The 12992-nt window shown below is 51.9% G+C and overlaps 1 protein-coding gene across 2 annotated transcripts in view; it reads right to left on the reverse strand.

Moving 5' to 3' along the window:
* The window catches only part of GALNT14 (polypeptide N-acetylgalactosaminyltransferase 14), a 211821-nt gene that overhangs the window by 43326 nt on the left and 155503 nt on the right, over nucleotides 1-12992 (reverse strand). For both annotated transcript variants that reach the window (XM_060117198.1, XM_060117199.1), the window contains exons 4-6: nucleotides 6611-6678; nucleotides 4473-4538; nucleotides 4224-4345 (exon numbers count right to left, since the gene is read on the reverse strand). In XM_060117198.1, the coding sequence (XP_059973181.1) occupies nucleotides 4224-4345; nucleotides 4473-4538; nucleotides 6611-6678 (256 nt within the window). The remainder of the gene's footprint in view (nucleotides 1-4223; nucleotides 4346-4472; nucleotides 4539-6610; nucleotides 6679-12992) is intronic.

Genomic DNA, 12992 nt, shown 5'->3' on the forward strand with positions numbered 1-12992 from the left:
TCCCCGGCAGATCCAGAACAACACGCCCTCCCCCTCTCCGACACAAATCCAAGCCCAAGCCCCACTGAGAACCAATGGCCATCAATCACCCCTCCAGTCGTACCTCTCTTCTTTCTCCACCATCTCATATAACTAAAACCACACTGTAAACGGGCAACCAAAGGACTTCTAGAGAAGACCATTCACTCATTGCAACCACCAGCATCACTGAGCACCTACTATGGTTTAGGGACTGTGGATGGTACAAAGATGAATAAGACCTTGCTGTCTAGGGAAGGTGGTGGACAGGACAGCAGAGGAGTACAACGTGGGGTCTCTGTTAGCCTGGAGGGAGGGATGGGGGAGCAGGAGGGGGGCCAGGGACCTGGGCTCCCATTCCAGTTCTGACATCTAGAATATGGTTTTTGTTTTTTTTTTTTTTTTTGCAGTACACAGGCCTCTCACTGTTGTGGCCTCTCCCGTTGCGGAGCACAGGCTCCAGATGCGCAGGCTCAGCGGCCATGGCTCACGGGCCCAGCCGCTCCGTGGCATGTGGGATCTTCCTGGACCGGGGCACGAACCCGTGTCCCCTGCATCAGCAGGCGGACTCTCAACCACTGCGCCACCAGGGAAGCCCTAGAATACGTTTGACCTTAAGCAAATCAGCACACTCTGAGCAACTCTGCTTCTTCATCTATGAAGCAAAGGCAAATTATAATTTGCAAAACTATCCTGCCTTCCTAACAGGGCTTTTGGAAGGAACAAGAAAGGAAGCATGTGAAAGGGCTTTGAAGCATATGTAAGCCATTATTTATATCAATTTGCCAAATGCTACAGGGATTGAAATTTCTTAAAATCTTTTTTTCCTACTAAAGGAATATGTAGATAAGGGTGGCAGGGAAGAAGCCTCTGTTTAAAAAAACCTAACAACTTGGTGCTTGTTTCAAGTATCATCATGTAATTGAAGGGAAGGAAGGGAAATCAAGGAGATTTTCCATGTGGAAAACACCAGCTGAGGACAGCTTCTGACAGCTCAAGCCCAACCTCTTCCTTATCTCTTTCTATTTTTGAAATCCCAAACTCCAATTACAGCTTAAAATTTCCACTTCCACTCACAAGATCAAATCACATTTTACTCTGAGATGAGACACATACGAAGACACGTGGAAACAGAGGCTGACACACGCCCACACTCCCCATCCTGAAGGCGATGTCTCAGCAGAACCATCTCATCATCAAGAGTCGGGGTCTGGTGAAAACCTCTGCAGGTGAGGGTGGGAGCACAGTCTGGGGTTTGTCTGAGCAATCCTCTGTCATGAAAGCTTTAGGTCAGAGAGTGGTGGGGACTGGGAGCTTGGCCTGGGGGGCTGAGCCCACTCTTGGGGCCGCATGACTCCTATAGAAGGATTGCTGTGCAGGGATACACAAGAGAGCATTTTTTCAGAGGGCTTCAGAGATGGACTCAGCGCCACGGGGAAGGAAAGGGCCTCCAGGTTCATTAAGGCTGCCCGAGGAAAGCATCCTGCAGGGACACATCAGCCTGGAGGTCCTTACAGGTCAAACACCGAATTACCACACAACCCAGCAATTCCACTCCTTGGTATGTACCCCAAAGAACTGAAAGCAGGTACTCAGAGGAAAACCTGTATACAAACGTTTGCAGCAGCATTATTCACGATGGTAAAAAGGCAGAAACAACCCAAACGTCCATCAGTGGGTGAGGGGATAAACAAACTGTGGTATATACTGTGACGTTGTGATATGAAAAGAAATCTGAATTTAGCCTTTGTTCCTCCTAAAACTTTTGGAATTTCCTGACTGATTGGGGGTGACAGGAGTATCTTTTGTTCTCATAATAAGCCTTTTTCACTCTATCCGAGTTTATACTAATGAGGTGACTCTTGGAGGAGGGGGGGCTGGTTCTCAGAGGAACCAACCACGTGATTAAAGGGCTGGAAATTGCAGCCCCACGCCCAACCCCCTCACATTCCCTTCCCCATTTGCCCCCCACCTCCAAGGAGAGGAGAAACGCTGGAGATTGAGCTCAACCACCAATGGCCAACGATTTCATCAACCATGCCTATGTAAAGAAACCTCCATGAAAACCCTAAACAACACAGTTTGAAGAGTTCCCGGCTTTACTAAGAGTGGACTTGAGGACACGGGGAGGGGGAAGGGTAAGGTGGGACGAAGTGAGAGAGTGGCATGGACATATATACACTACCAAATGTAAAAGAGATAGCTAGTGGGAAGCAGCCGCATAGCACAGGGAGATCAGCTCTGTGCTTTGTGACCACCTAGAGGGGTGGGATAGGGAGGGTGGGAGGGAGGGAGACACAAGAGGGAAGAGATGTGGGGATATATGTATATGTATAACTGATTCACTTTGTTATAAAGCAGAAACTAACACACCATTGTAAAGCAATTATACTCCAATAAGGATGTTAAAAAAAAAAAAAGTTTCCGGGTTGGGGAAGAAAGCAGGGTGTGGGTTCCTTTTCCATGGTCCATCCCAACTCTCCTTCAAAACTCTGCCCAAAACAGGTGTTCGATAAATGTCTGGTAGTTAACTTAGAGGCACGAAGCGAGCCCGTTTTCCTCCTATTCCAACCTTATCACCTCCTGTTGCATCTAGTTTCGTATTATTATCATTTCCAAACACTGAGCACCTTACTCTGTGACCACAGTGAGGTGATTGGTGCCACCCTGGGTTTGTCATCTGTTAAGGGAGACAGAGAACTAAACCCAGAAAAGGAAATTGTAGGGCTAAGTGGGCAATTCTTGCTGGGAGTGATCCCAGCTGGCCACGCAGTCGGGAAAGACTTTCTGGAGGAGGGGAGACAAGGGTGAGGCCCTGGAGAGCAAGGGGTTGTGGAGAGGAGGGGAAGAGCTTCCAGGGACAGGAAGGGCTTAGAGGGAGATGAAGCAGTGGGCGTGTCGGGCACCGGCAGGGGGGAGGAGTAGTTTAGCTTTGTAAGAGTGTTAGACTGGGGGGGCTTGCTGCGTTTGTAGATGGAGCACAAAGGGAGGGGAGGACGTGGAAGGGCCTCCAGCGCCGGGCCAAGCCCCTCAACAGAATGGTCTGCTCGTAACCGACTATGTCTCCATCCAGACCTCTTCACCTGGTTATGTCACACACTTATACGAGCCCTCCCGATCTCAGAGAAAGCGGTCACGGGATGGGTTTTAACATCTAGGCCCAGGTGTGGGAACTTTGTACACCCACCAAGGTTCTCTCAACGGATGAACAAAGTTGGTAAGGATTTCTCAGTACTCTGAGCGGTTCACACATCTCAATTCCTTCATCCTCTGAAAACCGTCATTTTGCGATAGGAGTCAAGGAGCCACCTTGAAGAGCGAGGAGGAAATAACCACAGCACAGGGGAGATGCTGTTGAGGCAGCAATGAGGCCCCTGGTGTTCTCGGTACCAGCTAGGAAATATCAGCCCAAATTATATGATTCTCCCGGAGGCTGTATCCTCACCTGTGAAATGGGTATGTTAAAAATACCCGGCTTCCCACTTCACAGAGCAGCTGCAGGAGACAGTAACTCAGGGAGGAAATGAACAGCATAAACGCTAGTCACAGACTCTGGCATCTAAGCATGCAGTGCTTTCTGCAGATCAGGGCAGGGGAGGGGTGGATGGATTTGGGGGAATATAAAATAATGATGGGAAAATTTTTTTTTTAATTTCAAGAGGAATAACTGAGACCCAGAGAGAGAAAGCAGACAGAATTCTAGGGTAATTTAAGGGCAGACAGAGGCAAGGAATTCAGGTCTCTTAGCATCCACCCCCCCACTCCCAACTTGGCCTTTGGATGAGGGTGACACATGGCTGGAGATAAGTCAGAAGCCTCAGGATTTGCATTATGAGGCCTGGTTAATTCCACTGTCTCCTTTTCACAAATGACACTCATTAGCACTCCCTTTCTGAAACTTTCTAACGTCTGGGAGAAATCGCTCTGGGCAGTTCTCTTGGCCAGGAAGCTGCGTGTGTCATGTACCAGCCATCGGCAGCGCCACCTGCAGGCCTGCTGTGGGTGACAGTGTGATGCAAGGAAGAGGTCCTGGGCTTTGTTCCACCGCTGCCTGCTGGGTGACCCCAGGGAAGGCCACTCTCCCCCATTCTCTTCATCTATAAAATGGGGACAGCAATCTGTCCCACCCACCCCCCAAGGGATTGAGGACATACGTGAAGTCCTGAGCTTACGGAAGTGGGGGGCACGGAACCCACGTCGCTCACCTCTTTGACCCTGTGCAGCAGGGGCTGGAGCCAGTCCCTGTTCACCTCACAGTGGCTGTCTAGAAAAGTCAGGGTGGTGCCCTGGGCAACATCAGCACCCCGGATCCGGGACCGCACCAGACCTGCAGGAGGGACAATCGGCCGAGTGGGCGCCAGCATCGCTCCATTGTCTGGGACCACACAGAACACACGCCCAAACGCATCCCACCCCCACCCCCACCCCGGCCCCGCCCAGCAGCACAGACCCACCTTGCCGCTCGTTATTGCGTAAGCATTTCACCTTGGGTAGCTTGATGAGCTGTCTGCAGTCCTCGGCTGCAAAGACAAGAGGTCACGTGGATTGAGCGCCTGGGGGTGGCGGTGAGCGGCAGAGCAGGTGAGGCAGCCCTGCCTGCCGTCCCCGCCCCCAACCGCGGTGCCCTGTCTTGATGCCAGGGTGTTTGTGGGCTTTGGAAGGGGCTGACTGACCGCAGCTAGCAAAATACAACGTGGCCCAGTCTGTGCAAAGTGGCCGCAAGGGGGCCACTTTGGAGCAGGTCAGTCACACAGTGGCACCTGCGTACTTGCTGGAACACTGCCAGATGGGAAATCTTGGCATGGCCACCTGGGGACATTTCTGCTTTTTTTATAGATCATTCAAAGCATGATCAGAGTCCTATTCACTTACGTGGGGCCCGATAAAAAGCCACTGGGAGGCCAGAGAATGGATGAGACAAATTTTGGAGTTTCCTTTCAGTTCATGGACTCAATACAGGAGACCCTATTTGTTAGGGGATCCATCCGGTGTATCCCGTCACCCAGAGCTGGTTCAGCTCTCCACCATGCAGGGAAATGTGCTGGGATAGGCAAGAGACCCTTCCTAGGCATTCACCGTGGGTCGCCCTGGCGTGCCTGCCTGCCCCAGCACTCCTTGGCTCTGAACTCCACATCATAAGTTTTGATTTTGCTTCACTGGTTGGCCAACCTCAGCCTCTCTGCTTGGGTCTGGACTCTACAGAGTGACCACAAAGACTCAGAGGAGCTTCCTCGGAGCCAGGTGCTGCTCTAAGCACTTCAAATATGTTAACACATTCATCCTTATATAAACCATATATCTCATTGTTATCCCCATTTTATAGGCAAGGAAACTGATGTGCATAGAGGTCAATAATTTGCCCCAGGCACACAGCTAGTAAGTGAGTCAGTGACAGATCTCCGATTTGAAGCCAGGCAGTTGGCTCCAGAGGCCATGCTCTAACCACTAAGCTATTCTGCTTCTAAGTGAATCCAGCAGCATTCCTGTCTCCAGCCTCAGTGCCAGCTACCTCCCAGCAGGACGAGTGTCTCCCCAGCTCCAACCCCTTTCTCACTAGGGAAGGGAGATCAGATCACTGAGTTTCAGAACTCAAGTCCGATCTGATTAGCCTGGATCTGGTGCACAACCCACTTGTGCATGACTTCCAAGGTTCTGAGGCTGTGTCAGAGGTGTGGGTTTCCAGCCTTCCTACAGCAGACCCGAGTGTGGTAGTGGCTCCGACGCCCAGCTTCAGGCATCAGGGCTGGTGGAGAGAGACTCCACTCTTCTGGGACTCGGAGCTGTCCCCAGTGGCCATCACCTGCTTCCCCTGGTTTGTCACTGGGAAGAAGTGGTTCTGCCTGCATGTGGCTGACTGCCTGCAGCAGCACCGGGGCTGGGATGACAGCTCTCGGAAGAGGAGCCAGCGCTATCCATACTTGAAGTGTAACAGTGCTTCTGCGATGATCGTACCTGGTCGTCAAACTGAACACACAGGTGTCTGAAACCTCCCACGTGCTTTTCTCGGGGAAAGCGGACTTGGACTGTGAATTTGGGTGGGACCCAGGTTCTTGGACAGGATGACTAGGGGATGGTAATGACCAGTGGTTGGAAGGTCGGAAGGCAGCTGCTCACCGTGTCATGGCCAAGTGATGGGATGTCCCCAAAACTGAACCCCCCTCCCCATGAGTCCTGTAGTGGGAATGAAAGGAAGAGGGTAGGTGGCCTCAGCTCAGGCTGGTGGATTATCAGAGTATATGAGTGAGGAATCTCTAGTCATGGGCCCTGCTTCAGGGCCTGGGGTCTCTTTAAGTCCAGGAATGTAGGTTGGGGACAGTGACACGCATGCATACACACACCAACCCCATCAAGAATCTACTGAATCGATCTGGTTAGATCCTCAAAGACTCATGGCAGAGAACCCAAGACAGTGTTTCTCAAATGTAAGGTTTATGTACTTCTTGAGCCCCGCATGGACACTCAATGTCTTCCAACCTACTACAAACCCAGGCTTCTTCCACCCCCAGGGAAGCAGTGGGCTCACCTCTGCTGGTTACACAGGGGCTGGGAACAGACATTTGTGTCCACAGCACAGGAGAGCGATGGTACTTACGGTCATTGCTGAAGTCATCGACTAATATGATTTCCTGGAGGAGACTCATGGGGGTGCGGTTTAATATGCTGTGAGATTGAAAGAGGAAAGATCATTATGACTTCCAGTGGCAAATACACGTATCAACCTGAACTTTAAATAGACGCCATTGCATTTGAAGAATAAAACTCAGAACAACCGAAGAGCTTTGTCCAGTCACACTGCTCACCTGTGAGCCACTGGGATACAACTCTGCTGTCTTAGTGAATGTTACCACCACCCACCTAGCACCCAGAGATCCAGTGCCACCCTCAATGACCCTCCCTCTCCCCGAAATCCTGCATCACGTCAGTGACCAAGACGTGCTGGTTTTCCTTGAAAAATATCACTCAAATCACCTTCACCTCTTATACCTCCAACCTGATCCAACCGCTTTTGCCTGTTTTTTTTTTTCAGTAGCCTGACCTGTAAGGTCATCCTCCCGTGACCTCCAGAGTGAGCTTTCTGAAGCATAGATCTGATCTCTGATCGTGTGATTTTCCTCACTAATGCAAGTACATAGGTTGACAAAAGGCTCCCCACAATCTACACCCCAAACCCTCAGTACGCTCTTCAAGGCTTTTCCTGACCTGAATCCCTCTTTCCAGCCTCTTCACGCCCAGTGCCTTTATCTGGAGACATCCTGCTTGTCACAACCGGGGGCCATTCTCCTACTGCTGCCACAGCGTGAAATGCCCCTCTTGTGCCACAAGGATCCATTCAAATGTCACTTCCTCTCTAGCGTCTTTCCAAGCCACTTAGTGAGAATGAACTGTTTCCTCCTCTGGGGTCCCTCAGCTGTTTGTATCTGAAGCTTCCTGCGGCTCTCACGCCAGCCTGACTTCAAGGGCTGGTTTTGTTGGCCCATCAAAATGGCCATGTCCCCGGCGGCAGGGGCCTTGTCAAGCTACTGTCTGTACCGCCAGAGTCCAGCTGTGCCTTGGTCCGTGACCATTCACTCCATTTAGTGCACACCTACTATGTGCTGGGCGCTGGGTATATGATGAGGATCAAAGGAGATGTGAGCTCTGTGAGAAGCTTGTGGTCTAGGAGCTACTTACTATAGGCTGTGTAATCTTGGGCAGGTTACTTTACTGCTCTGTGCAGTAAAGTATTCCCATCTGTATAACAGGGATAATAATAGTACCTATCATTCACAGGGCTGTTGGGAGAATTAAAGGAGAATGTTTCTAAAACATTTAGCACAGTGTCTTCTGACAACAGTGATAAAAAGTATAGTAATTATTACTGTTTTGTGCATCAGTGGTGATTTTTTTTTTTTTTTTTTGGTGGTATGCGGGCCTCTCACTGCTGTGGCCTCTCCCGTTGCAGAGCACAGGCTCCGGACACGCAGGCTCAGCGGCCATGGTTCACGGGCCCAGCTGCTCCGCGGCATGTGGGATCTTCCCAGATCGGGGCACGAACTCGTGTCTCCTGCATCGGCAGGCGGACTCTCAACCACTGCGCCACCAGGGAAGCCCCAGTGGTGATTTTTGAATTGACCTCATTTCCTCTCCTGTGCTGTGGATCTGTACCCACAGGGCAAGGTTAGGTTTCTGTGTTCATTCTGGGTTTCAGGCCTGAGATGGCTGGATCCTGCTTCTCCTGAACACGCCAAACTGCATGGTTCCTCAGAAACATTCCTGGGCCACACCACCCTCCGTGGGGCACCCAGTGTCCTACGTGTACTGAGGACGGGGTTCAGATGGGCGCTGGCGGAGGCGTGTGTGCACCTAAGTCCTGTTTCTGGTGAGCTGTCCTTTCGAAGCAGGATGCAGAGACTTTCCAGGAGGAGAACTTCGCCTGGAGCTTTTTATTTATGAAAACCTTAGTTCTCGCCGTGGCAACTAGTGTGAGGGGGAGAGAGGAACCCTGACCCCAAGCCCTGAGCCCGCTGTTGGGAGGTGGGGACAGGGAGGGGAGGGAACCCTCGCCACAATCATCCGAAAGGAAACACACCAAACCCAACAACCAGCCCTCTAATCAGAGAGGGATGGGGAGAGCGAGGCTGAGAGAGAGGGAAAAGTTGCTGGAAGAATACCCTCTAATGAGGCTTGATTACGGCTGTAGCTCCTGCACGCGATCTCCCCAAATCCCTGCCGGCTCTTTGAAATTCAAGAGTTCTCTTCTGTGAACATCAAAAGGTAAATCGCATGCAGCTCTGTGCTGGCTGAACTGAGAGATGATTAGCGAATAAAAAATGTCCAGGGTTTAAAAAAGAAAAAAAAAAAAGAATGAAATCGTCAGCGGTAAGTGTTAATTACACCATTTCCTGGTGACACCTGGCTGGTTTTGCTCCTCTAAACAGAGCAATTGGAGTGATGGTAGGGGCACCGAAAAAGTGACTCGGGGCTGGGAGGGCCTGGGGTGGCTGGAGAAGGAGACAGGTCAAGTCCAGCCCAGGGGACCTGGCTCGGCCCAGATGGTCCCCCTGGGTCTTCTCTTCTGCACACCCCACCCTCATCCCCTGGACCCTGGTGGCTTCCATCTCCCTCCTTTGGTCTCACCAGTTTTCTGCCAGGACAGCTCACCAGTCCCTCCACAGCCAAGCTGACCCTCCCTTTCCTCCAGGGCCCGGCTTTTTCCTTGCTTCACCCCCACTGCACTGTTCTGCACCCTTTCCTTTCACAGCCTCGCAGGGGAGTGAGCACTCGCCTCATGGGCGCATCGGGGGCGTCACTCGTCCTGGGAATTATCCTAGAACTGAGTCTCCTATCCACAGCTCGCTCTCTGCCAGAGGGCGGCTGCCAGCAGCGTCTATACCTTCTGCCCACTGCGTCCTAACCATGGGGCCCCCCGGAGCCCCCTGAGAGATGGCAGGTACAGAAGCGTGGGAGGCCAGGCAGCCTCTACCATCTACTACTATGCGATCCTGAGCAAGACACCGGGCAGGTGTCAGCCTTCATTTCCATCTGTAATTACATCTTCCTTGCAAAGGCAGGTGATGTTAATACTTGACCTACTTCACAGGCTATTGTGTGTATGAAATGAGGAAATGTATTTGAAATTGCTTTGTGAACTGCACGGGGCCATAGGCAGGCAGCGTTTATCAGACGTTCCATAAATACCAGTCGAATGAAGACCTGGGGCCGGTTGACAGTTGAGTTTAGTCGTTCTGGAGTCAGACCGACTTGGGTTCGAGTGCTGTGTCTGCGTATCTGCTATTCACTAACCGGAGAGCTTCAGGAAGTACTGAACTGTCCGCACAACGGCCTCAGCCACAGAAGAGGAGCTTAGCACCCTGCCTGGTGCCCAGCAGCTGCTTCCAGAACCTGAGGATTGATAATAATGATGATGCTGGTTCTCAACGTGTGATCCCAGAACCAGCAGCATCACTATCACCTGGGGACCTGTTAGAAATGCAAAGTCTTGGGCTCCACTCTAGACCTACTGAGTTGGGACGGGGCCCAAGAAACCATGTTTTAACGAGCCCTCCAGGGGATTCTGATGCCTGCTCAAGCTTGAGAGCCGCAGCATCAGAACCCTGCTGCCTACCCGGGCTGGGGGTGCTTCATGGCACCTGCTGTCACCTACCCAGGCTCACTCTGTGCCAGGCACCATTCCAAGGCCTTTACCTACCTGAAGTCGTTCACTCCTCTCCACAATCATGTGAGGCAGTTATTACCAGTATTCCTTGTTTGGCAGAAAAGGAAACTGAGGCAGAGAGGTGAAGGAGGTGCCCGAGGTCCCACAGCTGCTAAGGGCAGAGTGGGCAAATCTGGCCCCAGGGTCCAATTTCTTAACCACCTGAATCTGAGAGACTGCTCCTCTCAATCTAGGTTATTACCAAAAGCCACAGCAAGGAGATTCAAGATATAAACTGGCCAGTCAGCATGCTCCAGAGCCCCCCTGGGAGGCAGGGGGCCGGAGGATGCTCCCAAAGAAGGGGGCGGCCCTGGGCCTCACATATGCACAGGGTCTCGTGGCAACACCAGTCCAGAGAAGCCATTCTTCGGGGCTCTTCTCAGTCCTTACATGAGAAAAGTCCCCTAACTCGTCAAGGCTGCGACTCTCTCTCCCTCCCCCCATCACCCACTGCATCGTGCCTCTGCCTGGCTCTGAGTGCCCCCATGTGTGCCTTCCCCCACCTCCCATCCCCTGCTCATGCAGGAGCTTGGGCAGGGATGGGCAGAGGGACCAAGGCCTGGCCAGGCGCTGCAGGGAGGGGCGAGAGGGCAACTCGGTCCTTCCCAGGTCCTCGAGCATCCTTCCCTTGCCAGAGCCTGGAGGAAAGCCATGAGAATTCTAGAAAGTTAAAGATGAAAAGACGCCTTAGAAAAGATCCTTTCATCAACAACAAAAGTGAGATAGGAAGTGCTCTTCATTCAATTCTCTCTCAGTGGCTAGCGATTTATTTGTGCAACAGGATAGGGAGTAAAAGGGAGGTACGGATTCCCAAGGCAAATGACACCTGGCCACGGAATTTCCTAGAAGTGATCTTCTTGCCTCCACCCCTAAAATTCACTTCCGCCCTGCCTGCTAATGATGTTCATGCCCGTCTGGTCATACCTGGCTCTCGGGCCCTAATTCTGCTGTTTTCATGTATCACACTTGGGTCTGAGCCAGGGGCCTGGCTCACTCTGAAGTTCCTGAGAGGCAGGAAAGAGGTGCTGAGCTCTCTCAGCAAAGTGCCCAGCAGAATTTGGGGTACAGTTTGGCACTTCATGGGGCCTTCTGAAGAGCATGGTGTTGATGGGCCCCAAGTCCCCTTCAGAGTGCAGGGCACCAGGGCCTCGGGGGAAGCCCTCCATCAGGCTGGCAGACAGAGGCGCTGGGGCTGCACCCCTACTGCTCCCCACTTCCACCCAGGAAGTCAGAAACCCGAATCCTGGCTCCTGTGCTTCCCAGCTCTGTGGACTTGGCCTCTGTTCACTACGTGCACCTGGACTTCACAAGGTTCGATGGGGTTCCAACTGAAGTGAGAGATAAAATGTGTTCTGTGGGGCTTCCCTGGTGGCACAGTGGTTGAGAGTCCGCCTGCCAATGCAGGGGACACGGGTTTGTGCCCTGGTCCGGGAAGATCCCACATGCCGCGGAGCGGCTGGGCCCATGAGCCGTGGCCACTGAGCCTGCGTGTCCGGAGCCTGTGCCCCACAGAGGGAGAGGCCACAACAGTGAGAGGCCCGCGTACAGCAAAAAAAAAAAAAAAAGTGTTCTGTGGACCATAAAGCTCAGCATACATTTAATATGTTAATATTATTATCATAAAGTACCATTATTACTATTATAAAGAGATGGAGAAGCAGCAGGAAGAGAATGAGAAATATGTCTTAGAGCTGAGAGGGATGAGTCTGAGGGCAGCAGCTGAAGTGCCCCTGAGAACATAAACACAGTGTAAGGAAAGCATGGGGGACCTGGTGTCCCTACATTATAATGGCCCCCAAATGTCCCAGGGTAATGTCTTCTTATGGGAAACGTGATAGAACTTGAAACGTGAAAGACTTCTCTATCACCATCTTTACAGATGTGGCTAATGACCTGTCCAAGGTCACAAGGCAAGGAAGTGGTAGGGTGGGGACTTGACCCAGGTCTTCAGACTCCAAGTGTGGTGCCTTTTTAGGTACCCCAGAGCCTCTTTTCTTTTGAGAGCTCACTAGCTGTGCAGATACAGGGATGGCTGCTCTGTTCCAGCACAGTCTCAGTCCTTTACCTGAATTAACCAAAGCAGCTCTATGCCGTAGGACTAATTATTATGCCACAGGGAGGTTAGGTAGGACATGAATAAGATACAGGCCTTACCCGTCAGGAGTTCATTGAGGAGTACATCTGGGAAAAATGCATTAAGTGCTAGAGTAGAGATGTGCAGAGATCAGCCCAGAAGAAGGCCCTGATGGTGTGTGTGTGTGTCTGTGTGTCTGTGTGTGTGTGTCTGTGTCTGTGTGTGCGCGCACGTGTGTTGAGGGGGATGGAGGTGCGTGGCATCAGAAGACTCCTCCAAGGAGGAGAAGAGGTCAGCCTGGAAGGCAAGGAGTCTCTCTCGGATGCTCTTGGCAGACCCGAGTTCTAATCCCAGACTGATGCTGGGGGTGAAGGATGTACTCAGCCTCTCAGGGCCCCGGCTTCCTCATCAGCTGTGAAAATGAGAACTCATGTTCTAGAGGCAGTCTACGCAGTGGTTAAGGGCAAGTGCTCTGGGACCAAGTCCTCTATGACTTCCAGTGACCTTCTGTAAGTAACCCGATGCCTCAGGCCTCTATCCTTCCTCCTGTATAATGGGATAATAGCCGCCCTCATAGGAGCGTGAGGAGTGACTACTAGCGGATGCATGTGGAGTGTGCTGAACAGTGCCTGGCAGGTACTTAGAAACACTTGAACTGGTCCCCCTCCCCACGCGGGCAGACATGCCCTCACCAAGTGCCAGCCT

Source organism: Mesoplodon densirostris, chromosome 14, assembly GCF_025265405.1.
Source record: "Mesoplodon densirostris isolate mMesDen1 chromosome 14, mMesDen1 primary haplotype, whole genome shotgun sequence".
Lineage (NCBI taxonomy): Eukaryota > Metazoa > Chordata > Mammalia > Artiodactyla > Ziphiidae > Mesoplodon > Mesoplodon densirostris.